General features: G+C 44.6%; 3 protein-coding genes and 1 long non-coding RNA gene across 12 annotated transcripts in view; 3 read left to right on the top strand and 1 right to left on the bottom strand.

Annotated features, from left to right (window-relative positions):
* Positions 1 to 56: 56 nt before the first annotated feature.
* PCNA (proliferating cell nuclear antigen) lies at positions 57 to 3,032 on the top strand. The gene is made up of 6 exons (XM_084499314.1): positions 57 to 466; positions 1,017 to 1,114; positions 1,507 to 1,574; positions 1,741 to 1,935; positions 2,234 to 2,357; positions 2,472 to 3,032. The coding sequence occupies exons 1-6, from the start codon at positions 246 to 248 to the stop codon at positions 2,552 to 2,554; spliced, it is 789 nt and encodes a 262-aa protein (XP_084355440.1). The 5' UTR covers positions 57 to 245; the 3' UTR covers positions 2,555 to 3,032.
* A 2,541-nt stretch (positions 3,033 to 5,573) lies between these two features.
* TMEM230 (transmembrane protein 230) lies at positions 5,574 to 10,957 on the top strand. 4 transcript variants are annotated; one of them, XM_084499315.1, is made up of 4 exons: positions 5,574 to 5,750; positions 8,075 to 8,202; positions 8,631 to 8,753; positions 9,671 to 10,957. In XM_084499315.1, exons 2-4 carry the CDS (start codon positions 8,104 to 8,106, stop codon positions 9,809 to 9,811), a joined length of 363 nt encoding a protein of 120 aa, XP_084355441.1. In that variant the 5' UTR covers positions 5,574 to 5,750; positions 8,075 to 8,103; the 3' UTR covers positions 9,812 to 10,957. The 4 variants fall into 4 exon arrangements, with proteins under 4 accessions (XP_084355441.1, XP_084355442.1, XP_084355444.1 ...); XM_084499316.1 differs by having other exon boundaries at positions 5,613 to 5,761; XM_084499318.1 differs by having other exon boundaries at positions 5,662 to 5,757.
* A 10,953-nt stretch (positions 10,958 to 21,910) lies between these two features.
* On the bottom strand, positions 21,911 to 27,438 carry LOC311424313. 5 transcript variants are annotated; one of them, XR_014686049.1, is made up of 3 exons: positions 27,294 to 27,438; positions 26,802 to 26,987; positions 21,911 to 24,711 (listed from the first exon to the last, which is right to left on the bottom strand). It is a non-coding gene; the product is annotated as an uncharacterized lncRNA (long non-coding RNA). The 5 variants fall into 5 exon arrangements; XR_014686050.1 differs by having other exon boundaries at positions 26,802 to 27,083; positions 27,294 to 27,431; XR_014686051.1 differs by having other exon boundaries at positions 26,802 to 27,071; positions 27,294 to 27,405.
* Positions 27,439 to 27,590, top strand: part of SLC23A2 (solute carrier family 23 member 2) — a 58,163-nt gene continuing 58,011 nt past the window's right edge. Inside the window, exon 1 of one of the 2 annotated variants that reach the window (XM_084499311.1) lies at positions 27,439 to 27,554. The gene's annotated coding sequence lies outside the window, so the exon portion shown is untranslated. The remainder of the gene's footprint in view (positions 27,555 to 27,590) is intronic. The other variant, XM_084499312.1, reaches the window with a different exon arrangement.

The following is a 27,590-nucleotide window of genomic DNA, read 5'->3' on the forward strand; positions in this document are numbered from 1 at the left end:
GCGGGGGGCGGGACTAAAGGGGATGAGTGGCGTCGGGGTCTCTCGGAGAGCGGGGAGGCTGTCACGTGAGCGAGATCGGGCCCCGCGGCGGCAGAGGAGAGCCGCCCACCATTGGCTGCGGCGCGGAGGAGGGCGGGGCGTAGGAGGTTATAAAGGGGCGGCTCGGCGGGCGGTAGCAGTCGGCGGCTGCGCGTCCCGTTCACGTCGTTGTGCCGGTGCTGCTCGGTGCTGCTGCTGCCGCCAGGATGTTCGAGGCGCGGCTGGTGCAGGGCTCGGTGCTCAAGCGGGTGCTGGAGGCCCTCAAGGACCTCATCACCGAGGCCTGCTGGGACCTGGGCTCGGGCGGCATCAGCCTGCAGAGCATGGACTCCTCGCACGTCTCCCTGGTGCAGCTCACGCTGCGCTCCGAGGGCTTCGACACCTACCGCTGCGACCGCAACATCGCCATGGGCGTCAACCTCTCCAGGTAGCGGCAGGGCCGCCGCGGGGCAGCCCCGGGCCTGCGGCGCTGAGGGTAGCGGGGCCCGCTGGGGCTCGGGGGAGGCGGCGCGTCAGGGGCTCGTGAGGGCCGAGGCGGACCCGCGCCCTCAGGAGCGGCTCGGGGCGCTCGGAGCCCCGCTGTGCGCCCCCCCCCCTAGCCCCCCCCCCCCACACTCCCCTTCTCCTCAGAGCTCTCGCGCCGTCTTTCGCAGCGCGCGCGCGGGGCCCGTGACGTCACTGGCAGCGCCATGCGCGCGGCGCGCTGTGGCGGGAAAGTGCGGCAGTTTGGCGCCATGGCGCCCGCAGCCTCCCCCCCCCCCCCCCCCACGCTGCCCGCCCCTCAACGTGGGGGTCGGGGCTCCTCTGTAACGGCCCAGCGGCCGTGGGCAGCACCTGGGGTCTAGAGCAGCCACGCTGTACCCGAGGTTATTGACAGCTTCTCGATAAACTTGCTTTAGCGCTCCGCAGTAGGCAGCTGGCTTGGTGTTTCTTCTCTGTTTGCAATCCCGTGAGCGGTCTGCTTGTTTTTTTCCTAGCATGTCCAAAATACTGAAATGTGCTGGAAATGAAGACATCATAACGCTCAGAGCAGAAGACAATGCGGATACATTGGCTCTAGTGTTTGAAGCACCAAGTGAGTCTTGTATTGGAGAGCTCATTTGCTACCGGGATAATTTAGGCAATCATAGACCAAGCAGTACGTGCTGATTGTGAGGGTGATCAGAAATGGGAGGAGTCACCTGATACTTACATGGCCTGGAAATGGGAACTCGGTTTGCTTGACCAGTGTTTCATCTGAAAGAGAATCTTCCTTATGCGACGTAAAAATGTTCTTAGGCACATTTTGGCAGGCAGCTTTCCTCTGGCAACCTACAAAAGGCAGTTCATGTTGCTTAGATTTCAAGCAAGGTGGATCCTATTGTCACACTTATGGTGTTTTTAATTTGGTAAAAAGTTGGGGGCAGAACTTAAATCCTGACTGGTAGTTTATTTGAAACACTTGGTCAAACTATGCTTTTTCTTTAGATCAGGAAAAGGTTTCTGATTATGAGATGAAGCTAATGGATCTTGATGTGGAGCAGCTTGGAATTCCAGTAAGTAATTGAATGATTGTTTCTTAGCGTGTTTTTCCATGTTCGTGTCAGACACGGTTTGAGATTGTAACAACACTTCCCTACTAAAGACTACATAAATTTAAGTGTATTGACTATACCAATCTTATTGGTAAAAGTTTAATTGTGTCACTTTTTTTCTTCACAGGAACAGGAATATAGTTGTGTAGTGAAAATGCCTTCTGCTGAATTTGCACGCATCTGTAGAGATCTCAGCCATATTGGTGATGCAGTTGTCATCTCCTGTGCAAAAGATGGTGTGAAATTTTCAGCTAATGGAGAGCTAGGAAATGGAAACATCAAGCTGTCACAGACTAGTAACGTGGACAAAGAAGAAGAAGCTGTAAGTTAATGCTTACTGTGGTGTCTTCAGCATTGAGTTTTCTACTAATATGACTGGAGGCTAAAGGTGGGCTACTGGATCACATATTTCTCTGATTTATAGAACCAAGTCAACAAATTCTGCCAGCTTTGGGTTCTTAGCCATGGGGCCTGCAAACAGCTCTCAGAGCAAAATGGGGAATACCACTGGCTGCCTTTGCATGAGGTGTTGCTGGGTCTGTGGTGCTGAATTATTTGAGAAACTTCAGAGTACTTGTTGCACCTTGCATTTACCAAACTTTTCAATCTGGCTGTTCTAGGTTACAATAGAGATGAATGAGCCAGTCCAACTGACCTTTGCTCTGAGGTACTTGAATTTTTTTACCAAAGCTACTCCTCTGTCACCTACAGTAACACTCAGCATGTCTGCAGATGTTCCTCTGGGTAAGTAAATGCAGATCTTATTGAAAATCTCCTTGTAAATTCCACCTTAGAACTGTAACAAGTCTTGACTGAATGGCTCTTCTGAATAATTTTTTGCATTTTTTTCTTTACCAGTTGTGGAGTACAAGATTGCTGATATGGGACACTTAAAATACTATCTGGCTCCAAAGATTGAAGACCAACAAGAAGGTTCTTAATTGGACTGGGACTTGAGGTGGAGATCTGGTTGTTCCTGGAGAGAACAACTGACTTTGAGAAGGAAATGGTGTCTGCCATATTACCAGCAGTTTCAGTACATTGGAGCATCCAATGAATACTGTTAAGCATGTTGTGTAGATATCTCTGTAAATATTTTTCAACTTGCTATTTTGCTATACTGGTGTCATTTGAAACAGGATTTTTTTTTTCTAGCCTATTCCTACGCTTCCAGTAATCTTAGATGCTGTCTCTTGGTGAAATACCTTACTTCTTCTGTTATGTGTTAGAGGAGGAGTGGAGTGCATTATTTAACTTCAATAAAGATGACTCCTAGAGTTTCAGCTGTGGAACTATAGTTGACTAGGATTGCTGTTTAATTACGCCACAAGTTTATTTGCCCTCCACCCATTTATTTTTGAAGCTGATACTCTAACTGAAACATGGAAAGTGGAAATAAATTTCATGGTTCTTATACTATTTAAATGTGGATGGATTAATCAATGCTCTGTCAAACTATGCTGATAAACCACTGCATGGGTGGCCAAATACCTTGATTAAATGTGTTGAAGTGGAAGAGGTAGTTACGGTCTGAATAATCCATCAAAAATACTGTTGCCTTAAGCAGAGGAGGTTTGTAGAACATCCTTTGTTTAAAATGCATTAGCTTTGCAGATGCAAGAGCTACCTGTTCCAGCAGGGACTAATCCTGTAGCTATCACTTGCACTCCAAATGAAGTCTTGAGGGTGTGTAGACACATGCCAGTGTCACAGTGACTGTAAGTTGCTTGGTGTAGAAAGCTGTATGAGCCTTTCCTGGTTTTAGCTCTGTTACTAGCTTGTTGATGTTAAACCATTCCTGGACAGGTCTGACTGAGCACATTCCATTTCTCTGGTGGCTCTGTCCCCACATGTCTGTTGACAAGTGTAATGCAATCACCTAGATCACAAGCAATTCCTCTTATTTATATTTTTCTACTCATCATTCGTGGAGGTAGAAGGTTTATACTAAAGGCTTGATCATGAAAAACAGGATCCAAAAACTGTTTTGGTAGGTAGCTACTTAATGTTTTTCACTTACTATAGTGCTATAAGCTATCCATAAATCACACCCCCCATCGTGAATCGGTGACTATTTCTTCATGAAGAAACAATGAAAAGCAATCCTGGCTTGATCAGTGCTGTGTAGCAAGCAGTGCTTACAGGGTCTTAAGTACTGTGGGTGCATTCAGGTTTAGGAGGCCCTGTACTTTCCACTGGTCATCTACAATGATACTGAGCATGCCTGTAAACTTGGGTAATCCAACTGATTTAGCGGAACTTCACAAGGTGGCAGTACTGATTCAGAAACAGATCTGCTGCATCATAATGATAAGTGCTTTCATGATTGAAACTAGTACCTCCTCAAAGCCTGGGAACAGGATTTTTTTAATGCTCTCTGCCCTTTTTTACTTCATTGATAGCAGCAATTATTTTTTAGAAAATATTCCATTGCAGTTTTCTTCTGCATGTAGGTCCCTGCATGACTTTTTTTGTTCTGAACTATCTCATATCTCCAGAGCATACACCATTTATTCTCTTGAATTTTGAGGTTGTTGGTGAGTTCAATACCTCTAAGAACACTCCTGAAAGCAAGATCTAACTTAGCTGTCCTAAAACTTCTCAGCAGCAGTAGAGTTGTCGAGAACAACATTTGGTACCTCAGAATTAGGAGGCTATTTTACCTCAAATGTAATGCTTCCCAGATGGATTGCCACTGTGGTACCCACAAGTGCAGCAAGTAAATAAGTACTTTGGTAAAGAATGAAAGATCCATTGCGTTGAAATAGGAAGAATTCTGTTTTACTGATGCTTGAAGCTGTGCTAGTGAAGCATATCCATTTTTGTGCAACTTCCTGCTATAGTGGGGATTACTGAACTCCTGTTTTATCCATAAATCTAAAAATAAACCATGTGGTTTAATTGCTTATTTTTGCAGCTGTAACAACTAAGTTGAGTAGTTTCTTGTAGTAGGAAATGTCTTAGCATCAGTATGTATGCTCTTGTGTGTGATTTGTGTATGATCTCTCTGGTTAAATCCTTACATTAGCTGAATATTTACTTTGCCATTGCTGTACCCAAATACTGAAGAAACAACAGCTGCTCCATCTTTAAAAATAAATATTAAAAAATGGGGAGGTGTGGTAAAACGCTGCTTCCCCATGTTTGAGGAGGTAAACTTTGAAGTTTATACCTTTCTCCATGACAAGAAAGTCTAATTTATAGAACAAAGTGGGGGTGGTCTTTGAAACTTCAGATCTGGTGTTCCATGCACTAAATTCAGTGCATATCTTATTGATTTACAGGAGTTGGAACCATGCTTATTTCTGCAACTTTTTTTTATTTTATTTTTTTGGGGGGTGGGGGAGCAATTGGATTAAGTACATTCCCAGCTGTGATTTATCTGTATTAATACAGTTCCAGGTGTTCAAAATAGGTATTCTCTTTAGTGACCAGCGATAGGACCTGAGGGAATGGTGTCAGGCTGAGGCAGGGGAGGTTCAGGTTTGACATCAGGAAGAGGTTCTCTGAGAGGGCTGTTGCACACTGTACAGGCTCTCCAGGTACATAGCCACGGCACCAGGCCTGTCAGAGTTTAAGAAGTGTTTGGACTGTGCTCTTAGTCATATGGTCTGAATTTTGGGGTAGACCTGTGTGGTGCCAGGAGTTGGACTCGGTGATCCTTGTGGGTCCCTTCCAACTTGGGATATTCTATGAGTCTATGAAAATAGTTTTCTGGCTATACTTTTTCTGTTAAATACGCATAGCTGTGATGGAGGGGTGTGCTCTCCCTGCAGACAAGTTTATGTCCTGAGCTTCCTTTAGAAAATCAATATTTTAAAGCATATGTAGCAGCAATGTGTATAAGAACATTCTGCTTCATAAACAAGTCACAAACGCAGGTCAGCTTGGTGCTCAGTGGGTCTTGCATGACCAGGGTGACCACAATGCACGTCCATGCCAACCTGCCCCGCAGCTCTAATTTCAGCTGCCAGTCCTGAGCGCAAGGCTCAAAATAACTCAGTGGAGCTGAGCCAGCGAGCGGCTGCTGCCATAACCTGGAAGGAAACGACAGGCACTGAATAAACTTCCTGGGTCGGCCTGCGGCTGGAGCGCGGAGGAAAAGCGGCAGCGGGAGTGATGGGTTTGACCAGCAGCGTGAGTTGTCGGTACCTCTTGGCTTGGGTTAACCTTCCAAAGCTCTAATGCTGCTCCCGGCACAGCGTGCAGTTCTCGGGGCGTTGTCAGACATGTTGTGAACTTCCTGTTCTGCAGCAGAGAAACCATTTTGCCTCCGCGGGAGGGGATCAGATGGGTTTGTCACACCAGCATTGAGGTTTGAGCTCCCAGATGGGGCAGGAAATGACATCCCCCTTCCTTCCTTACTCCCAGGTGCAGAGGGTAGAAATTCGTATCACTGCTGTGAGAAGGAAAAACAGGATTTTGGCCTGAAGTGGCACGATTGCTTTTATTTGCATGTTCCCCTTTGAGCCCTGGCTTACCCTGGAAGTCCTGCCCCAGGCAGTGCTGGTTCCTGCTGCGTATGAAGCATGGCGGTAGCACAGCGTTATTAGAGGGCTTGGATGGCAAGCATGCCTCCCCATTTGTTTGCCTATAGAGCACAGCAGTGAACTTGTTTCTGATCCTCTGCAGTTCTTGAGCGCAAGGAGAGTGAAGCTCAGTGGACATGAAAGCGGCCCTTAAACATGAGGTCCGAGGCAGCGCTTTGTGCTTCATAGCCTCGTGTTGGTTAGCAAGGAAATGCAGAGGGCTAGAATGGTTGACGCAGGTGTAAACTGGAAATTATTGCTGGGAAGCCACTAGGAATGGCCTGGTAAATAATGTGACAGGCAGTAAACAGTCCCACGGAATGTGGGGGCAAACAGGAACAGAGTCAGGACATCTGACAGGGTTTGGGCGTGCTGATTTCCTGTCTTCTTCCCTTTCTGCACTTTGACCCCATGGGTATGTGGGAGGCTTTGGCGGCATTTTAGCACAATGAACTTAGGAGAAAAAAAAAAAGTAAAAATAAGATGTGTAAAGAAGCTGAGGGTGTGTGTCACTACCCAGTGGGTGGGTGATACCCCTACTACCCATAGGGATAGAAATGTGTTTTTCTTACAGAAAAAAGCAAAAAAGTTCAAGTTAAAGGTATAGCTGAGGGGGATTTAAGATCGGAAGATGTTGGATGTTTTATAGAAGTCAAATTTACTGAACAAGAAACAAACCTGATGGCAAGGGAATGTGCCAACATGATGTGAGCAGAGATGAAAAAGGATAAATTGTTATTAATGTGAGACAAAGAATTTCCATTCAAATGGAGACTAAATATTTTGAGGAGTTCCTATTACCTTAGCTGTCAAATACCATTACGGAAAGCGCATCTTTATCCCTTCCTGTAGAAGCAATTGGGATATATGCCTTTTTATTTTATTTTTTTAATTCAAGCTTTCCTAGAAATTAAAAAAATATATATCGAAGGCAGTGCAGGAAATGTATATTCTGCCTCTTTGGGAATTCAGCACAGGTTCAAGGCTGTGGGTGAGCAGGTGCCTAATGCATAGGTCCTGTATAGGGGAAACCAGCAGCTGGGAGTTGTCAGCCTCTGTTAAATGGCTCTGCAGTGTGTCAGGGATGTGTTGGCAGGCCAGATCCAGGCTTCAGTTTATGAGAAGACAGGCTCCAAGGCACAGAAGAAAGCTGGCTCTGCCCATCTCCCTGTTCTGATAACCCAGGACTGTCACTGCTGGCAGCAAAACCACAGGGTTAGGCTTCACTGTGTAGTGAAATTGCAGGGTATGGCTCTGTGTAACTAAATAAAGTTCAACCCTGAATACTTCCTCCCTTGCAGCTAGATAGGCAAGTGACCTATGCTTTTTAACTCTCTGCTGTTTTTTGGTTGCCTCATGTGCTAACCACCCCATCCCCTTGTCATGTTCCTGCTGAGTCATGACCCAAACTGTCTTAGGGATGACAGCTCCATTTCATTCTATTTTCCAGTGTTTTTTTTTTTTTTTTTTTTTTTTTTTTCCAAAATGGATTTATTGCAAAATATCTGGCTGGTTGAAAAGTTGCTTTGTTTAATTTTGGTTTGGGTGTATTTAATAGCGGCCCTATTTAGAAATAGGTGGATGTCAGACATCTTACTGCTGGAAGTGTGATCTCCTTGCAAATAAGACCTGGCTGATTATGAGGGCATATTATTCTGGAACTTCTGTCGGGTTTTTTGTTTTGAAATATTGACAAATCCAAACTTGTCTGCAGCTATATTTTTTGCCTTCTATTTTAGACTTAAATACAAAATTTTATTTTAAAAGATTTAATTCATGAAAGTGTACAAGGATTTTTTTTGGTTACTATGGGCTTAACACTCCTGTGCTTTTCTTAGGAAACATAATCCACATCTGACTCCATCATCCACTTAGCTCTGTTTCATTTGTTTGTTTGTTTGTTTGTTTGTTTTTGCTATTTTTGTTTTCCAGGTTCTAGCTGATTCCCAAGCATCATTGTAATGATGTCATCAAGAATGAATCTGTCTGCTGGCATTCCCAGTAGTAAAGTCAAGTATTCCAAGCTTTCCAGTACTGATGATGGATATATTGACCTGCAGGTAAAAAGTAGCAAATAAAACCTCTTTGTACTGCTTCTCTGTCTTTAAGCTACTAGTGGGGGCTGCTATAGCTTTGCATATGCATGTGAGACTGCTTTTTGTTTGTGTCCACCAGAAAGGTACAAACCTATCCACAAGCCATCACTCCAGTCTCCTCTAGAAAGCTCACAGAGCACAACTGGAAAAAACATTTATTGTTTAGTAGCGTCAGATTCATTTCTTTGGAGGGAGATGAAAATCAGAGCAATGAGTATAAATGCTAGCTTGGACAGCAGTGTCTGCATGGGCAGGGTTCGTTGCAGAGAGGCTGTTATAGAGCCATGCATCAGGGCCACTGCAGTATTTCGTTTGCTGTCATCTATGCCGTGGTTAGAAGCGAACTGTGCTGGGGTAAGCTGTTAATTTTTTTTTTTCCCTTTTCCATCCAGTTCAAGAAGAGCCCACCAAAAATTCCCTACAAGGCAATTGCACTTGCTGTCGTGCTCTTCATGATTGGGACCTTTCTCATTATCATAGGAGCCCTCCTCTTGGCAGGATACATTAGCAAAGGTGTAAGTGGTTTGATTACAAGTTCTGTATTGTTTGCCCCTCCCAAAGCCTGCCAGAACTATCATGTTCAGTGCAGAAATTCAGAGGAAAAGACCTGTAAACAAGAAAGTAATCCCCCTTCCTGCCACACTGGTATTTGCTAACAGGCCTGCTCCTCTGTCAGTAGAGTCCTTTATCTCTAGTTAGCAACTTGGGAGTGGGTCCATAGCTGGAGAGGAGATCTGCAAGGAAGGGATGAATTTCTGTCCTACCAGGTGGTACAGTTCCATTTTAATGCCACATCATTGCAGTGATCAGCTTGCTGTATTGGTGAAAAAATCCTGGGATCATCACACTTCTAGTACAGATCCCCCACTTTCTCTAACGGGTACCTGATTGCTATATAGAACACAGCACTGCTTTTCTCCCCTCTCTGCCTTTACAATCCATTGAAAGCAGATCTGATGCTTGCAGTTGACATTGTGCTTCTCTGTGACACACTTCTCCTTTTACCCAGTGCAGTATGGAACTGCTTTACAGTTGGCAGCTGCTGCTTATCGTTGTTGAAACAGCAGCATTTTGGCCATATCGGAAGCAGTCCAGGCCCAGATAGGAGAGCTTAGCCAAGCACGCAGGACTCAGCCTGTGGTTGGCAATTTTGTCATGTGATGAGTGTCAGGAGGAGCCACCCCTCCAGCCTAAAGAAAAAGTTCAGTTGAGGTTTCCTGTAGCATCAAGTGGATGCCAGACCAGGAAGAGGAATTAGAGCTCAGCCTGAAGAAAGCTGAGAGATTTGAGATGGACTTTATTTTTGTCAGCTAGCCAGGCCTTAGGGATGAATAATTGTGGTAGTTTGCTTGGTGAGGCAGGGCCTGAGTAAACGAAAAGACCTTGATATGGATCTCTTACTGCACTTACACAGCTTTTCTGTCTGACGCAGGGAACGGACCGTGCTATCCCCGTGCTCATCATCGGGATTCTTGTATTTCTCCCAGGCTTCTACCACCTGCGCATTGCATATTACGCTTCCAAAGGCTACCGGGGCTATTCTTATGACGATATCCCAGATTTTGATGACTGAATGATGTTCCTGACGTTATAATTAGGTTAGTGTTAAGAGCTGCTAGTTACCCTGGATATTGGAGGAAGCTGTTAAGATTGTAAATGAAGTATATCAGTCATGTGATGCAACTTCCGGTTTTCAAAATTCGGTGCTGAAGTGCTGCAAGCTTTTCAGTTGGGGGAACAAGGGGGTTAAACATGGAATCAACCAAAAGTATTGCAACATTAGGTGGGAAGAACATGTGGTTCATCATATTTTTTCTCTTGGTTACATAATGCTGGTTGCTTGTAAGAAGTTACTCTTGGGCAAGGCAATTCTAGCAATTTTCCAAAAATAGTTGAGCCAGACAGTTTCAGCAGTAAAGATATTTGTTTTTCTAACTGCTTCATAGAGTTTATTTTATTTTTTTGAGAGATCTTTGCTATGCTTGTTTTTTGAGTTGCAAGCACCATACATAACTTCTTTTTTGCTCTCTGCCTATCAGAAGGGCTTCCAATTTACTTGTCTTGTGCTTGTCTTGAGTAATGGAAATCATATGTGTACAAGGGGGGAAAAATGCACTTGCATGAAATAATTTATACAAACTGCATTTGCTGCACAACTCCTTGCTAGACTGACCAATCTTATGCACTCACCAAACGCATTCTTCAGAAGCAAGCTGTTTCCCATGTCACTGCTACTCTTGGCAAAATCAGACTGTCATCCTTTAAAAGGATGGACTGTTGTGGGATTTTGCTTACTTTAAGATGAATAGAGACAGGGAGAAGAACTGGAGTATGGGCCAGCATTCAAGTGTCTAAATACAAAAATCTTGGGTTTGACAGGTGTGGGTATTGGAGACACCTGAATTCCAGCTATCTGTATGTATATTTGGGATCATTTTATCCTCGATACATTGTGACTAACTCCCTATACCAGTGAAAAGAATCTCTGTATAGTTTGTACTGAATAAATTGTTTGTATTGTTTTGCTAGCTTCAGTAATAGCTTATTCAGGGAAAACCAATTGGTAGCTCTGTACTTGATGCAAAAGTAAAACTCACTGTCTCCTTAAGTGGGAGTGAACCAAGTGTCCTGAAGGATAAGTATGTGACAAGATGTAGAAATGCAAGCCTCAAGTATATGTATTTTACATGAATAAACTTCACTATATTCTGTGTACAAATTACAAGCTCATCTTTTTCACATTCATAGATCTCAGTGTATGCTAAAAATGGTCCTGGGCAGAGAGGTTAATACTTCAGCTGAGTCTGCTGTTGCTTACTGCTTCTAGTTTCTGATGTAGTTGCTACAGTCAGCAATAGACTTTGATGAGCCAGCAGCTTTGAAACAGCTCCAACTGCTCTGCAGGACCCTTGGCTTGGTTTTGGGCAGAGCTGGGAACCCGGAATCTCTGGAGCAGCAATGCAGAGTATCCTAGGTGTGACAAGATTATGTGCTGCTTCAGAAGCCCAGGCTTCACTTTTTGAACCTCTTGTGCAGTATTTGAATGTGCAAAGACCCCAAACTTCTAATAGCTTGGTGTCAGTGTCCAAATATCTGGTCCTTTTATGTAACAGGGAGTAGTGTCTACATATGACTTGCAGTCTGGTACTGATACTCCAGAATTGTGCCAGGCATAGCTCATATGGACTGAAAATTTGAAAGGGAGAGGGACAAATACAGAGCAGGTCCTTGGAGATGGTCAGAAGACTTTCTTGGACAAAAGTCTTGCTCTGAAAGTGCAAAATCACTTTGTCTTTTTTCCTTCCTCATTTTTCTATTCCTCCTCCAATGTTCTAGAGTAAACTCAAAGCCTGAGCCAAGGTCTTCTTTTTTTAACCTACAACAATTCCCTTGTTTGACTTGATTAATTGGCTTGTGTGTGCCCCAGTGGTGCACTCTGAGGTCTAACTGATAGAATTCAGGATCTCCTTTTTGCCTTTCCATCTCTGAAGGCAACAACTACGTGTGTTCTCTCTTGCTCTGCTGCGTCACACTGGCCCTGGCCATCACCCGTCTCATGTTCCTGACGCAGCCGGCCCCTGGGCTGGTGGCAGCCCAGCTTCCCAGATGTCACACACTGCTTGGCAGCAGCTGGAATCCCTCAATTAAAGCTGGGTCTGGCCAGGAAAGTCGCTGCTGACGCAAAACCATGAATCAGCCTCTATTAGGGAATAAGAATGTGGGTTTGTTTGGTTTGGGGAAAGGGGACAGGGAGTTGAAATGGAAAAAGAGGAGTAGGGGGAGAAGATGCCTTCAAGGGCTGATAGGATGCAGAAAGTTGAGAAGCCTGGGGCAACTGAGAGGGGTAAGTAAATGTAGGGGACAGGTGAGGAACATAGTGACATTTCTGGAGGGTTGACAATTTATTTTTTGAAACGGCAAAAACACCCTCAGACAACACTACGTATAAATAAGATCAGTCCCTACCCTGGTGCTCACAGGGCTGTCTGTATGATGAATGGACACTGGGAAAATTTCCTCTCTACAGGGATGTTTTGCATCTAATTTGGAAAGTCAAAATGGACATTTCAGGGGAAAAAAAGGTGTGTTGACTACTCAAATGTAGATCCAGGCTACTTAATTCTTGGAGTTTGCGTGTTGTATTCTAAGTGTGGCTTTCAAGGGTACAAGTTTCTTTTGTGTCCAATCTTCTATTGTCTAGCTGTAGTGTAGCTAATACCAGGTGTTCATTTTTCCTTAGAAAATAAACTAATTTACATTTTGGAAAATTTGGATAATTTTACTGTAGCATTTGTTTCTGTGGTAAGCATGGTCCATACCTCTATGGCAGTGGTGCTCCTTTGGGTAGGTTTGAGGATAATCAGGGCTGTCAGCTCTTACTTTTGTTAAAGTATTATATAAAGGCATCACAGTTTTCCTTCTAAATGCAGCCATTGCCCATTCCTTGTTCTAGTCCCTGAGTGCTGATACATTACAACAGGATCTTTTACAGTTTTAACTTCTACTCCAGCCACCCCATGGAGCTGCATGGATGATTTGCACAGCTGGCTTGCCTCAGCTCCCGGAGTGTGGAGCTGCATCCTTGCCTCCACCCTGTGTGCTCAGTGCTTCTGACAAAACCCACAGCTAATGGCTGTGCTCCTCAGTTCCCTTTCTGTAAAATTGTCTGTTGTGGGTTTGGGGAGAGCTGACTGATGAGGGTAATAGGAAAATACCTGTGAAGAAGTTTCTGGTTCTAGAGCAGGGCTTGAATGACAAATAAGGCAGAGGTTGAACACTGATGAATGGGGGTAATACTGAAGTAGCTGTTTCCTTTATTGAGCATCATCCATTCTGGGCACTTGGTGAGGCAGCTGTCTCAGAAAAAATAGTTGGCATTTATATAGTTTGATGGGATATTATTATACACAGAAGCTCTCTAGCAAGAACAGGCACCCAGATTTAAGGCTTTTCTCTAGTTTATGAGTGCCTGAATTTATATCCTCAGTGATGTTTTTCTGTTGCTGTGGTGTGGTGTATTTATATGATTGTTTGATTCTAGAGTCCCCTGAAGGCCCAAGCTACTAGCAGTCCCAAAGAAATTCTGCCAAACATGTTATTTATAAAAGAAAAGAAGCCCTTTAGGTCAATCTCACAATTTTTACTTAAGTGTCTGGAGTGAGCACAGCTAATACAAGTTGCAAAGCATAATCACATCAGAGGAAACTTCCCTTAACTACACAAGCTGTTTGAAATGTCTAGGTGAATAAATTGAGGGGAACAAACAAGGTACCACTGAAGACAGTCTGGGTAGCTGCAGATATTAACTTTGAGCCCTAAACACTCATGCTAAATCCATAATGACTTTCTCTAATCCTCTTTTGCAGTGGCTCATTGTTAATGACATATGCTTTCTGAGACAGAATGCGACCCATTCCCCTCCTCTTCAGTAGGCTCCTTCTCACTGTTGGTGGTACAAATGCCAACCTCTGAGAGATATGGCCACCAACAGCTCCTGGATCAAAACCGCCATATATAATTAATGTTGATTTTCTAACACCTCCCACTGCCAGTTCCCAGTGAGAAGGAAAGTAAGGCAACAGACTTGTACCAAGCAGTGACATTCAAGCATAGAGCTAAGGAGTCAACCTGCTGCCCACACACAGGCTGAGGGACTTCAGTGGGCTTCCAGGAGAGGCTTCAGACCTCAAGATGCTGCTAAAAGCAATGTAACAGTCTCTGCCAACTCATGCACTGGCTAAAGTAGGAGACAGCGAGAGTTTATAGCAAGCATCAGATCCAACACTGCACCTCCAAGGTTGTGGCTGATTCCTTTGGTGAAACATTCTGTGCACGGGCCCTGCACAAAAGGGGCTCTTTGTATCACAAGGCAAAAATAGGAGGCATAGAGATACACTCAGCAGTAGAAAGGAGCAATAGGAAAAGCCAGAATTAACCAAAGCTTTGTGCAAATGGTTCTGATAAATGGTTGAGAGAAGAGGGAGAAATTGTGTTTCTGTAGGTTGCTTGATGTGATAAAGGCAGTGGTGTGGCAGTTCACCAGCCTGGAGATATTACTGCACGTGAGCCTCGAGTCCAAGTGAAACCACACCTGTGAAGGGCTTATCACACTATGCTGTTCTCCCAGTTCATCTTTGTTTTAAGGTTAGTGGAGCCAACAATGCTGTGCTCCTTACAGGTGCAGTGATTTTGCATCTGTCCATATGAAGAGCCTAGTAACGAGGCATCATATGTCTCACTGTTGTGAGGAGGTGAGTGCTAATTCCTCTTGTCTCATGCTTCCCCTATAAGGACCCTAGCACCTAAATGACTAGCAAACCTTTACCCACCAACATTCAATGGCAGTTAACCTGTGAGAGCTTTCTACAGGGAAGATCCTGGGAAAGGGGGTTGTCAGTACTCTCAGCAACAACTTTCCTTGCACTATATATATTTCTTGGCATCATTGTTGATCTTTCTCTCTGAAGTTCTCCATGTGTTAGTTCTGATGGAAGTTCATGGGACAAGGAGAAGAGCAAGGCCCATCACTAATCTTGTGATGGTGTAGCAAGCAGGATCTTGGGTTTCCAACCCAAGAGAAAACTTGTTTCTCTTCTCTCAGCAGTGATTTTATGTCCTTTTTTTATAAATTGATCCTAGAGGCCTGGCTGGATGTCATCCATCTGGATGATCATCCCTTGAGGGCTGAGGACTGTCTGTGGAGAGGGGTGGTTGTAAAGGGGCTGGGATGGCCAGCAGGTTTGTAACTGATCATAGTCCTGAAAATATTTTAGTAGAAATTGTGTGAAACATCTGCAGAGAATGAGGGAGAGAGAATGTGATGACTGACTTGGAGCATGCTGCATATAATCAATGCACTATAAATATAGCCATAAAATGAATGTTTTGCTTGAATAAACAGTGCAATCTACAACAGCACCTCTAGTGCTCTTCCAGTACCCATCACACAGGAACAGTTAGATTAGACCCTACAGTTGCGGTCTGCTTTCTTTCTGTCACCTGCAGTTAGCCAAATTCAGCAACATTTGCCATGGAGAGGCTCCATGCTATGATGTTACTTTTATAGCAATATGAATTTTGCTTAGCGTAAAAAACAATGTAAAAACCTGCAGGGTAGGAAGAAATGACTCGGCACAACAGTTCTGTCCTTTCTAATCAGATTTGTGCTATACTCCACTTAAGCTAAGGTCTAAATGAGTTTCTCCACATTCCTCCCCCTCATGCCTAGTCCTTAAAAGTCCAAAGCATCAGCCCATTCATACAACCACTCCTTGCATCTTCTGTCTTTCCCTAAACAGCTCGTTAGCTCCTTAATATTTCTCTCTCCTTACCCTTCTTTTGTCCTGCTCCGCCCAGCAAGATCACCACCTGCAAAGCACCTCCCTGACTTCTGCCTTTCCACTGGGCAATTTTCTCATTGCTGTGTTCTGGAGCTGCAGCTCATCAGTTTAGCAGATAAGTGCAAATTGTCCAACCCTCAGATCTCTCCAGCCTTCCAGCTGCTAGCAGAACCCTTTAGTTTGCCTTCTCCAGCTCAGGGAAGACAGTAATTCTTCCCTCGTTTTCACCCTTCTCTTCCTGGTGAAAACTGCGGGCAAAAATTGTTCTTTTTCCTAGAGCTCTGCACTCAGCCCAAGTGATGTCTGCATGCTGCAAAGCAGCTGGCATGCCATGTTCCGTGCTCACCGAGTGAAATGTCAGTGTGTGTCAGGGCTTCCTTCTTCCTTCCTTAATACACAAGCAGCTTGAGATTTTTAGGAATGCTGGATTTAACTAAAAATAGTCCAGACAGTTCAGTGGGCCACGACAGATTCCTCCCTCCCAAGAGTTTTGTTCTGAGATAGAGCCAAAGGTCAAGGTAGAAGAAAAAAAAAGTATTTGAAAAAAAGCTTAATTGTGGATTAGAAATTATTGTTTTCAAATAATTTCATTGAGCTTTCGCTGGTGTAGATGGACTGTTTTTCTTCTCCAGGCTCAGGCAAACTTTCTTTTGTGCTGGTTGGGTACATGTTCTATTGAGGCCTTTGCCTTCCTTCTTTCACCTGTGTATAGGAGGGTGTTAAGAAAGTTCTTTTAATTGGAAGTAAGGCAATTATTAAGAGGTCTTTTTTGTGGCCATGGACAGAGCTTGCTCGTGACAAGAATTGGGAAGCAAACATTTCCTTCCTTTACATTGTATTGTGTTGGATATTAAGCCACGATGCTGTCCTCCATCTCTTGGAGCTTGCCTTTCTGAAGGTGATCTATAACTTTTCCAGTCCTGCTACAATTACAGTAAGGAAAAAAATTGCAATGAATTGTCTTTGAGAAGGCTCCATTTCTGCAAAATTTTTTGGCACTGAAAGCATAAGTTCCATGGAGGAATTAACATTTTAGTCTGAGTTTGCAAAACAAAGAATAAAATCCACCTGTCACCACTAATTAATTTTATTTTGAAATATTTACTTGGGCTGCAGTAGTAGCTGCTCTTAAGTCTTTAAAGGATTAGCTGCCTGCTAGTTGTTCATGCCTGCAACCATTTATTTAAGCTGTTGCTGCAAATCATGCTGTTAACCTGTCATGCAAGGTTTCAGCCCTTATTTGCTCGTCAGTGAGAAATGCATGGTACACTCAAGTCGCTGACGCGATAGTGGGAAGTTAACACATCTGCAGTCAGGTCTTCTTCCCCCAATTTAACATGCTTCTTGAAGGAGGGAAAGACAGAAGACACGTATAGTAATAATGGTCTACTCTGTGTAGGATATTACAAAGTCTGACTAACAGAGGCTGATAGAAGTTTAAGGAACATGAATTGTGTGTACAAATGTATCACGCTCCCTGCCCTGAAGATATGGTCAGCTTTCACTTCTGTGCTTTTCCATGTGCTGTTACCAAAGACAAATAGCTCCTCTCTTTCTCCTGCTGACCCATCAAAAAGGATGCAGCATTTCCATTGCACTGCATCCCAATGTTTGGTTGCATTTGTCATATCATGTTGCATCTTCTTTAATATAAGTGGTCAAACCAATCATAGAATATCCTGAGTTGGAAGGGACCCATAAGGATCATCAAGTCCAACTCCTGGCACCACACAGGTTTGCCCAAAAGTTTAGACCATGTGCCTAAGTGCACAGCCCAATCGCTTTTTAAATTCAGACAGGCTCGGTGCAGTGACTACATCCCTGGGGAGCCTGTTCCAGTGTGCAACCACCCACTCAGTGAAGAACCTCTTCCTGATGTCCAGCCTAAACTTCCCCTGCCTCAGCTTAACAGCATTCCCGCGGGTCCTATCACTGGTGTTTACAGAGAATAGGTCACCTGCCTCTCCACTTCCCCTCGCGAGGAAGTTGTAGACAGCGATGAGGTCTCCCCTCAGCCTCCTCTTCTCCAGGCTGAACAGGCCCAGTGCCCTCAGCCGCTCCTCATATGTTTTCCCCTCTAGGCCCTTCACTGTCTTCATCGCCCTCCTCTGGACACTCCCCAACAGTTTAATGTCCTTTTTGTACTGTGGTGCCCAGAACTGCACACAGTACTCAAGGTGAGGCCGGACCAGCACAGAGTAGAGCGGGACAATCACCTCTCTCGACTGACTAGCAATGCTGTGCCTGATGCACCCCAGGATACAGTTGGCCTTCCTGGCTGCAAGGGCACACTGCTGGCTCATGTTCAACTTGCTGTCAACCACAACCCCCAGATCCCTCTCCAGAGGGCTGCTCTCCAGCGTCTCATTACCCAGTCTTTACATATAGCCAGGGTTGCCCCGTCCCAGGTGCAGGACCCTGAACTTGCTCTTGTTAAACTTCCTGTGGTTGGTGATCGCCCAGCTCTCCAATCTGTCCAGATCTCTCTGCAAGTCCTTTCCACCCTCAACAGAGTCCACAACTCCTCCAAGTTTGGTGTTGTTGGCAAATTTGCTCAAAACACCTCCTAGTCCTAAATCCAAATCATTTATAAAGACATTGAAGAGGACTGGTCCTAAAATGGAGCCTTGAGGGACCCCACTAGTGACCATCTGCCAGCCAGATGTGGCCACATTTACCACAACCCTTTGAGCCCTGCCCGTCAGCCAATTGCTCACCCATCGTCTGATGTTTTTGTTAAGTTGTATGCTGGACATTTTGTCTGGTAGGATCCTATGGGAAGCCGTGTCAAAAGCCTTGCTGAAGTCCAAAAAGATCACATCAGCTGGTTTCCCTTGGTCAACTAGATGTGTGATCTTATCATAAAAGGAAATCAAATTTGTTAAGCAGGACCTACCCCTCATGAACCCATGTTGGCTGGGACCAAGGACTGCATTGTTCCCCAGGTGCGCTTCAATAACTTCAAGGATCATCTTCTCCATAATTTTACTAGGCACTGACGTGAGACTGACAGGCCTGTAATTGCTAGGGTCTTCTTTCTTACCCTTCTTGAAAACTGGCACAACATTTGCCAGCTTCCAGTCTACTGGGACGTCTCCAGATTCCCAAGATCGTTGAAAAATAATTGAGAGAGGTCCCGAGATGACATCAGCCAGCTCTTTAAGCACCCTGGGATGGATCCCACCCAGACCCATGGACTTGTATGGATCCAGGTGGAGCAGCAAATCCCACACACGTTCAGGGTTGGATGGGAGTTTGTCATTCCCACCGTCATGGTCCTCCTTTTCAGGACACCCAGGGTCCTGAAGCCCATCATCGGCATTGAAGACAGAGGTGAAGAAGGCATTAAATGTCTCTGCTTTGCCTATGTCATTGTCTGTGAGGAGACCTTCCCCGTCAAGAAGCGGACCTGTGTTTTCTTTGGTTCTCCTTTTTCAGTTAACATACCTAAAAAAAACTTTTTTATTGTCTCTCACAGACATGGCCAGCTTCAACTCTAGTTGGGCTTTGGCCCCATGAATTTTCTCCCTACAAACATGAACAGCATCCCTGTATTCTTTCCTCATTGCCTGACCCTCCTTCCAGCAGCTGTACACTTTCTTTTTCTGTCTAAGCTCCAGTAGAAGATCCCTGGTCAGCCAGGCCGGCCTTCTGTCCCGCCTGCCTACCTTCTGATATTTTGGAATCGCCTGATGTTGTGCTTTTAGGAGGCACTGCCTCCTAAGATTAACCAGCACTGATGGACGCCAGTGCCTTCAAAAGCAGCTTCCCAGGGGACCTTGCTGACTAGTTCCCTGAGCAGCCTGAAGTCTGCTTTCCCCATATCCAGGGCTGAAGTTTTGGTGGCAGTTTTCCTTCTGTCACCATAAATTCTAAACTCAATCACTTCATGGTCACTATGACAGCCGCCAATTGCCATGTCTCCCACAAGACCCTCTCTGTTTTCCAGCAACAGATCAAGGACGGCACCTTTCCTAGTTGGTTCCCTTAGCACCTGCACCAAGAAGTTATCATCTAGGTGCTTTATGAACCTCCTGGACTTGCTCGTGTCAGCCATGTGGTGATCCCAGTTGACGTCTGGCAAGTTGAAATCTCCCATAAGGACAAGGGGAGTTGATCTCAAGGCATCTCTTAGTTCTGCAAATAATTCATCGGCATTGTCGTCCTGGCCAGGTGGTCTGTAATAGATTCCCACAACGACATCCCCTTTATTTGTTCGTCCCTTAATCCTTACCCAGAGGCTCTCAACTTTGCCACCCCCAACCTGAAGTTCCACACAGTCCAGCCCATGCTTCACATACATGGCCACCCCACCACCTTGCCTGTCCTCCTGAAGAGCCTGTAACCATCTATTGCAGCACACCAGCCACAGGACTCATCCCACCAGGTTTCACTTATGCTGATGATGTCCTAGCTATGGGACTGGGCCAAGACTTCTAGCTCATCCATTTTACTCCTCATACTGCATGTGTTTGTGTAGAAGCACTTCAAATGCACTTCCCTACACACAGCACCTTGTGGAGCCGACAGACGGACCTCTGGCACACAGTCCCTCTGGTTCTGGCGCACAATCAACGAAAAGCCAGCTACCAGGGGAGTTTTCACACACAGAACAGCATCAGCTTATGAGCTAAAAGCTATATTCAGCAAAGGAAGTCAGGGTTTAGAAAATCTTGCAGAAAGCTGACATGAAATGCTGGGCCAAATTCTTTGCTGACACCAATTAATGTCAATTAGGGAGAGGGGTCAATTAGATAATAGACTGTGTAAGACATTTGGACATGAGATTTCTAGCCTGCCCAACTCACTCCTTACTCAGTCTCACCTCAGCAAGGATTATTTCTTACTCTTACATGTGTATTCAGTGTAAAAGTGAAAGTTTTCAGGTCCTTAAACATACAAATACTAATTAGTATCACCGTATCATTTTCTACCAGTTAATTTTCATTAACACCATTAGAAGAATTCTACCAGATCCTTCAATATTCATTTTTCTCGCCTCTCAATACTAACAGTGCATGTAGCAGCATGACTTCTTCAGCACTATTTTGGGTGGTTCTTTTCCAGACAAGTATCTTATTTTCCCTGTATTTGGTTATGCAGGTCAAGTGTATTTTTTCTGCATAAGAACAGTGGCAGGATTGTAATGTGGCCAGTTCAAATGTATGTCTAAAAGTAGGCCAGCGGATGGTCTCCAACTACAAATAATTAAAAAAAAAAAAAGTATTTGTAGAAGTTTCTCTGTTGTGCAACCACATTTCAAGTTGCTGAGAAGATACTGCAGAGTTCAACTTGTTCAACAGCCTCCTTGTGTTTTAACCCTCCACATGAAACAAAGGAGACTGACTGTCTTTGACTCAGATCCACGGCAGTCTGAGACACTGTATGTTTGAAGCTGACAGCCTGCTCCTCTCCAGGGAATTTAACATCCCTTCAGCAGGGTCAGCACACCAGGATGCTGTCCTGGTCCAATGCTCCCCATCCTTCCTACAACAGGATGGGAAGCATTGAAATAGGAGGGTGTATAGGCTGGGTGCACATCCCTTCTCCCACATCTGCTGTAGGGAAAATAATTTAACAGTGGGAGGACAGCCCAGAACTTGCAAAATCTCCCCTTCAATGACACTGTATCAGTCTGGCACTACTTAAGAGTAATGGAGAGGTAGGACTTCAGGCAGGAAGGAGTTAACTAAAGGAAGGGCAATTTGCTGGGGGGAAGTTGGAGTTCATTGTTCCAGGCTCTGCTGTGGATTTCCTTTGCATCCTTTCATCTCTCTGAGTCTTGGTTCTCATCATAAAAGGGGTTGCTTGTCTTTCTTTTTTGCTATTTTTGTAAAAGGACCGACCGTAAGCCCTTCATGGCATGGACTCTACCTTAACATGTGTGCAGTGGCACAGTGGGAAAGCTCTGTCAGCAGGGAATATAAATAGTGTGCCTGTCCAGCCCTGTGGCATCCAGGTTTGCTATAACTGCCTCATTTGCACTCCTGTGACAAGTGTTAGTTCAGCTGTCAGGGAAAGAAGGAACTGAAGAGTATTGCCACAGAAAATTTCCAGCTCTTAGTTTGCCCATTGTGCTTTGGTTTGGGCCCAGTTCTCCCTCCTGCCTCAGGGAGTTCTTCTTTTTCTAGCCAAGTGAGTGACGATTCCCACAAAGTATCTACCCAGCGTGACTCCAATTTCAGAAGCTTTTAGAGGGCTTGTTGTGGTACTGTCTGTTTCCCTCTTTGACTCAGCACCACAGTCATTTATGTTGTGTTTTGCTACTCGCTAGATTTTGCAATAATCATTTTTTTACCATTTCTGACATTGCTGTGTTTTTGTAACCATACATTCATGTGATGAACTAAATGAGTCATGGGCATATAGAGGATAAAAGCAATTACAACACCCAAGACCATCCTTCCTCTGAACACACTGTGGATGTTCTTTCAAAACTGTTTGCAATTTTCAGGTAATGAAAAAGTTAAAACAGGGATTCTCTCTCTGCTGTGACTTCTCTGCTGAGATACAAGTAAGCAACCACACAAGTGCTGCTTTCTGTTCTTTGCAAAGTAAAGGACCTTCATTTGAACCCCAAAGTGGAGGTGGCTTAATGAATCATAGAATGGCTTGGGTTGGAAGGGACCTCAAAGATATCTAGTTCCAACCCTCTGCCATAGGCAGGGATGCTGCCCACTAGATCAGGTTGCCCAGGGCCTCATCTAACCTAGCCTCAAACACCTCCAGGGATGGGGCATTGACAACTTCTCTGGGCAACCTGTTACAGTGCCTCAAATGAAACCTATTTTGTTCTGTGTTGCAAAACTCCTCTTATGGACTTGCAAATGATTTTCACAGAGCACCATGTCCATACCCTTTTGGAAACAAAGTGGAAATAAGTCACTTTTTGGCCTGATCCTGCCCATACACATTTGTCAACTGAAGCTGCCATTTACTGCTGCAGATTTGAACAACAGTCACTCAAGAAATTGATGTAAGATGGCAAAACTCATCTTGTCTCCTGCCTAGGCACCATCTCTCCAAATGACATAGACTTCATCTGATGGGTAGCTGCAAGCAAAACGCCAGTGTGAATGTGCACCAGCAAAGCAAATATGTCAGGAGCTGTCAGCCATGGGCTTCTTGCAGTCCTTCTTTTGTTGCCACAATATCTCAGGGCCAGGAGATAAGGCTCCAGCAATTCAGCAGTATTGGCAGCTAAAACTTGGCAGAAACATGAGAACAGGGAGGATAAATGCATGCTGCTTTCCTGGCCCGCTCCTGCTACCATTCTTCCCAATATATAAAGACTCTCCCTTGGCTAGTTGCTTGTGAAAAGAGGACTGGGAATGAACTCTGAGATGTAGCTAAACCTATCTCCTCCATCCTCTGCTAAATACAGGCCTTACACCAGAGTCAGCATGTTAAACGTTAACTATTTGGTGCAGCCCCTGAGGTGCCAGACGTAATAGCATCAGGAAAACTGGCTTCTCATCTGAAGCTGTCCAGTTGAGTCAGTGTTACTGCGTGTTCCCTATTGCACTTCCCCACATTCAGTGACAACATTTCAATGAATATTATTTGGCCATGATGGTCTAATCAGCCCTATTGCAAATAGCACAGGAGGATTTCTTGGTTGTTTGTACCCCACTGGCTGCCAGAATCTGGTCTCCATTTACAAAATATTTTGCATACACAAAGGCGAAGGAAGGTCTCTCTCCAAAAGTTACCAGAGGCAAAAACATCTCGATGTGAACAGTATGGATCCAACAATTTTGCAACTATGCAGGCTTTTTCTTCTCTCCCCCTGTTGATTTATTACGTGAATTCTGGCAACTGCAACTTTGCAACTCGTGCTATTTATCTTTCTATATAGCAAGCACAGCAGTACATCTTCCTCTTGGATCACTGACTGAAGCCTCAGTAATTTGAGTACTTGGACCAAAGTAGTCTGCGATCCTTGGACCAAAAGACCTAAAAGCACTCTGCACTAATTAAACCTCATAAAACTCTTCCTGGGTCTTACTGTCTCCATTTTGCAGATGACAAAACTAAGGATTTAGCTCTGATGGCAGATCAGGAAGTATGTTGTTCAGTTTTTAAAATACTTCCTCAAAAGAAATAATTTTATGCTAACTCTAATTACATATAGCACTATGGGGGAAACACACAGCAATTAAGTCACAACTGTCCACAAGATCAGCCATAAATATATGAAGGTGTAGTGGTATTTTCCGCTAGGTGGTGGTAGACAGCATTTTCAAGAAGGGTTGTTCATTCTTCCCTTCTTTACCTTATAGACCCAGGGTCCGCCCAGTTCAGTACTCTCTTCCCCTAACTCCGTATTTCAGAGGAAAAAGCAAAAATATCACTGCTTGTGAGTAACAAACTACCTTTCCTAGACCACTTTCTCCTTTCTCCTCTTAGGCAGCCATGAAAATACCAGGGGGTTCATTTTTACTTCGTGTAATCAAGTAAAAGGCATTCCTATTATTGATATAGATGTTCCATGCTGGGTTGTTAAAAACTCCTGAATTCCTCCTGTGGGATCTACATTGAATATTGTTAAGGTGATCGAGGCAAATCACTTTTTTTTTTTTTTTTGACAGCATAAAACTAGATAGGGAATTGGAAATGGGCCACAGATCCCAGACCCAAAACAATCATCTCTGGATATAACTGGATGTGAAGTTGTGCTTTGGTCTTTTTGGAGATCCTGTACTCAGATCAATGACACATGCCCAAATTGAGGTGACATTTCAGTTTAAACTGGGAATTTTGAGTAAACAGAGGAGATGACAGCCAAAAAGATTTCAGCATTTAAATTTATGCCAGTAACGCACGTGTTGCATATCAAGAAAACCCTGACCTGTAGTCCTGTCCTTACCATTTTATTTTTACAGAGCCATGAAGAAACAAAGAAAATAAAATGGGCATGCTTGGGGAACATACTCATTAAAGGTTACCTCAGACTATTGCAGTAATATTGTGTTCTCTGGCTATAGAGAAGGACACACAGCTCAACCTACAGGCTCGACTGTCCCACATCTGTTTCTCCTTATGCAGACTTCCAGTTTCACATGGGCACAACCTCACCACAAAATCAAGTCCCTACTTGCATGCTGTCGTCAAGATGTTCCAGTGATTCAAGCTGGCAAATACCACAAAAAAAAAAAACAAAAAAAAAAACAATTTGCTCATGTACTCTCTAATCATTACTACTGTGATTACATTAATACTATAATATTTATCCTGCGTTATGAAAGCAAGCATAATGACTGATTAGCACAGAGGGAAGAACTGGGATTCCAGGACTGTTAGTCTTAGCCGAGGAAACTCAGCATCTTAGGAGTACTTACAAGGTTTAGGCCAGTTAGGGAGGGATTCTGGAGATGTATTTTAGACAGACAGGTATTTTAAACTGGTTGAATTGGGACAACAAGCATAAGCATTCTATGGCGACTAGCTGTCTAGATGCAGCAACACCTCACCTGTTCAGGTAAATCCGAGTGAGCTCTGAGGACCTTACCTCTCACCCCTTCAAATAATCTCCTAGATTAGGTGTAGTACATAAAGGAGAACTACAAAGGGAAGGCTTTTTCTTTAAGGTGTCAAAGGTCTGCATACTAAATGATTAATGGTTACTAATTTTCCTTGATAGCCTCTAAACCCACAGTTGTTATGAAGGACAGGCATATGCATATCCTGTATTTCTGATTCTTCCAACCTCTTATGGTCCTGTGAATCATTCAGGTAGAAAGTGACTGTTTATAAAGACTATTTTTGTAACAAAAAATTATATATGCTATTAATCCCTGCAAAATAATTTATACCTCTGCAGCAGTACAGTGTGACCACATAAAGCAGGCTCTGGGTCCCTGACCAACTGGCTATTTTCTGATATTTGACAACACACAAAGCCACCTGGAACGTAATTTGTCTATTTCATAGGAACAAAAGCCTGAAAATGCTTTGCTAGGTTTGAACCCATGGTTCCAGGGGGTCTAAATGTGTCAAACTCTGTTTTTTTTGAACACTAAATTCACCTTTACCATCTTTCCCTTGCTTGTCCTTGGAATTAGTGTGACCATGAGGTCTGTTTATCTGTTAAATTTGCCTAACTCGTATGTGTATGTGAACTTGCCACTTGCTCATCTCTTGCCAGTTTACCTATATTTCACTCTGCCATCTTCAACTGAGGGGTGCCAGGTTGGCAAAATTAGAACATTTATTTGTGAATCCAGATTAAAAAACTATAGAGCTGTGGCTCTGCCAATGATTTCTGAACACAAGAAGTCCTCAGAGGGAGACTGAATCACTGGATACATACAATCCATCTTCTAGTATAAACTTCTGTCAAGAGTGAAACTGCTGCAATCTCAATCAATCTTGCATTACTAAAATGTCCCTTATATCACAGCTGCAAGCTCCTCTGCCCTAACAAACAAAGGCTATTAACATTTAAAAGCTATATTAAATATACGTTATAAGTTTGGGTTAAAGCCAGGCACTAAGTAATGCTAAGGGATCGATATCCATAATCAAGAGCATATACAGCAGGAAAGGTGCATTGAGACTGTGTCCAATATAGTTTTCCATATGGTTCCTTTGAAAGCCTTTTAGAAGCTTAACAAGGAGAGGACCGATGCACAAGTATAAGAAGCACAAACACTCCAGAGGCCTTGCAGAATCTATGGTCTTAAAATAAGCTCCTAGGTTTTAGTAGGATCCAATGAAACCCTCTTTATATGGGCAGTGGATGGAAGGGGTCAGACAGCTGGTGAGCAAATACTCAGTAAACACTCTGAGCAGCTGAACTCTGCAAACAGCAACTATTAAGGCAAAGACCTGAAAGATCAACAAAGAACTGCAGGTCTGGGTGAAATGATGCAATGGATTACAATTAGTGTCACTGGTCTGGGGAGCAGAGGCCTTCCTATCGATTTGGGTTTCTGTTACAGCTATGAGCCACCTTAATCAAATAACAAATTGGGCTGGTTATGGAGAAAGCTCAACATCAGTCAATATTATCTCAAGGACACCTACGGTAGATTTGCACTCTGCCGTCTGAAGCATAATTTTGTTGTAGGAGAAAAAGTAGGAATTATCGGAGGCGGTGGCTGGGCTGTTGCTTCCCAGAAAGACAGCAAGAGGCAACAGGATAGGTGAGTCAGTTTGATCTCAACACATCTGAGAACTGCACATACTTGAAAGGGCAAAAGCCACATTAAAGCAAGTTACCGTTATCAAAATCAATTAGGAATTTCAATTTTTGCCAAGGGGTTCTGAGAGGAAGCATCCATCTCTTCTGATGCGGGGTACTGAAGCAGCAGGTGTATTGCGTGGGCCTTAAACACCCAGCTCTCTGCACTGGGTTTCAATCTGCTGCATGTCTGATGTGTCCCATCTCTCCCCAGGCTGAAAATTCTGAAAAGACAGATGCGTGTGTGTGTAGCGGAGGCATCTTATTTTGGGGGTCTCCACTCCCTTGGCTGCCTTCTCTTCATTCTCCTGTTATAAAAGCTGGAATATTATAATTATTATTTCATTTAAATTAATCCCTCCCCTCACCCCAAAGGCCAGGGCTGACTGGAGCCCGCACCGACACCACGCGAGCGCCATTTTCTTTGGCGCTCGGGAGAGACCCCCCCCCCCACCTCCCCCGCCCTACCGATGCGCCCCGGGGAGCCGAGCCGAGCCCCGTCTCGCCTCGTTGAGGGGTCGGGAGCCCACCTCATGGCGCGGCCCGGCTCCCTCATGCCGGCCGCTGCCCCGCCGCCCCGGGGCCGCCCCGGCAGCTGGGCCCTCAGGGGAGGAAAGCGAAGCAGCGCCGGGCGCCATCTTGTCGGGGGCGGAGCGGGGCCCGGCCCGCCCCGTGCTCTGCCTGTCGGGGCGGCCCCGGCCCCGCCGCACTCGCCGCTGCCGACCGAGCGGAGCGGAGCCCGGCGGAGCCGCCGCTGCAGCCGTCAGCGCCATTGGCGTCAGCTATGGCAGGTGAGCTCGTCGTCCTCCTCCTCCTCTTGCCCCCGC

Source organism: Aythya ferina (assembly GCF_964211825.1).
Source record: "Aythya ferina genome assembly, chromosome: 27".
In the NCBI taxonomy this organism is placed as follows: Eukaryota; Metazoa; Chordata; class Aves; order Anseriformes; family Anatidae; genus Aythya; species Aythya ferina.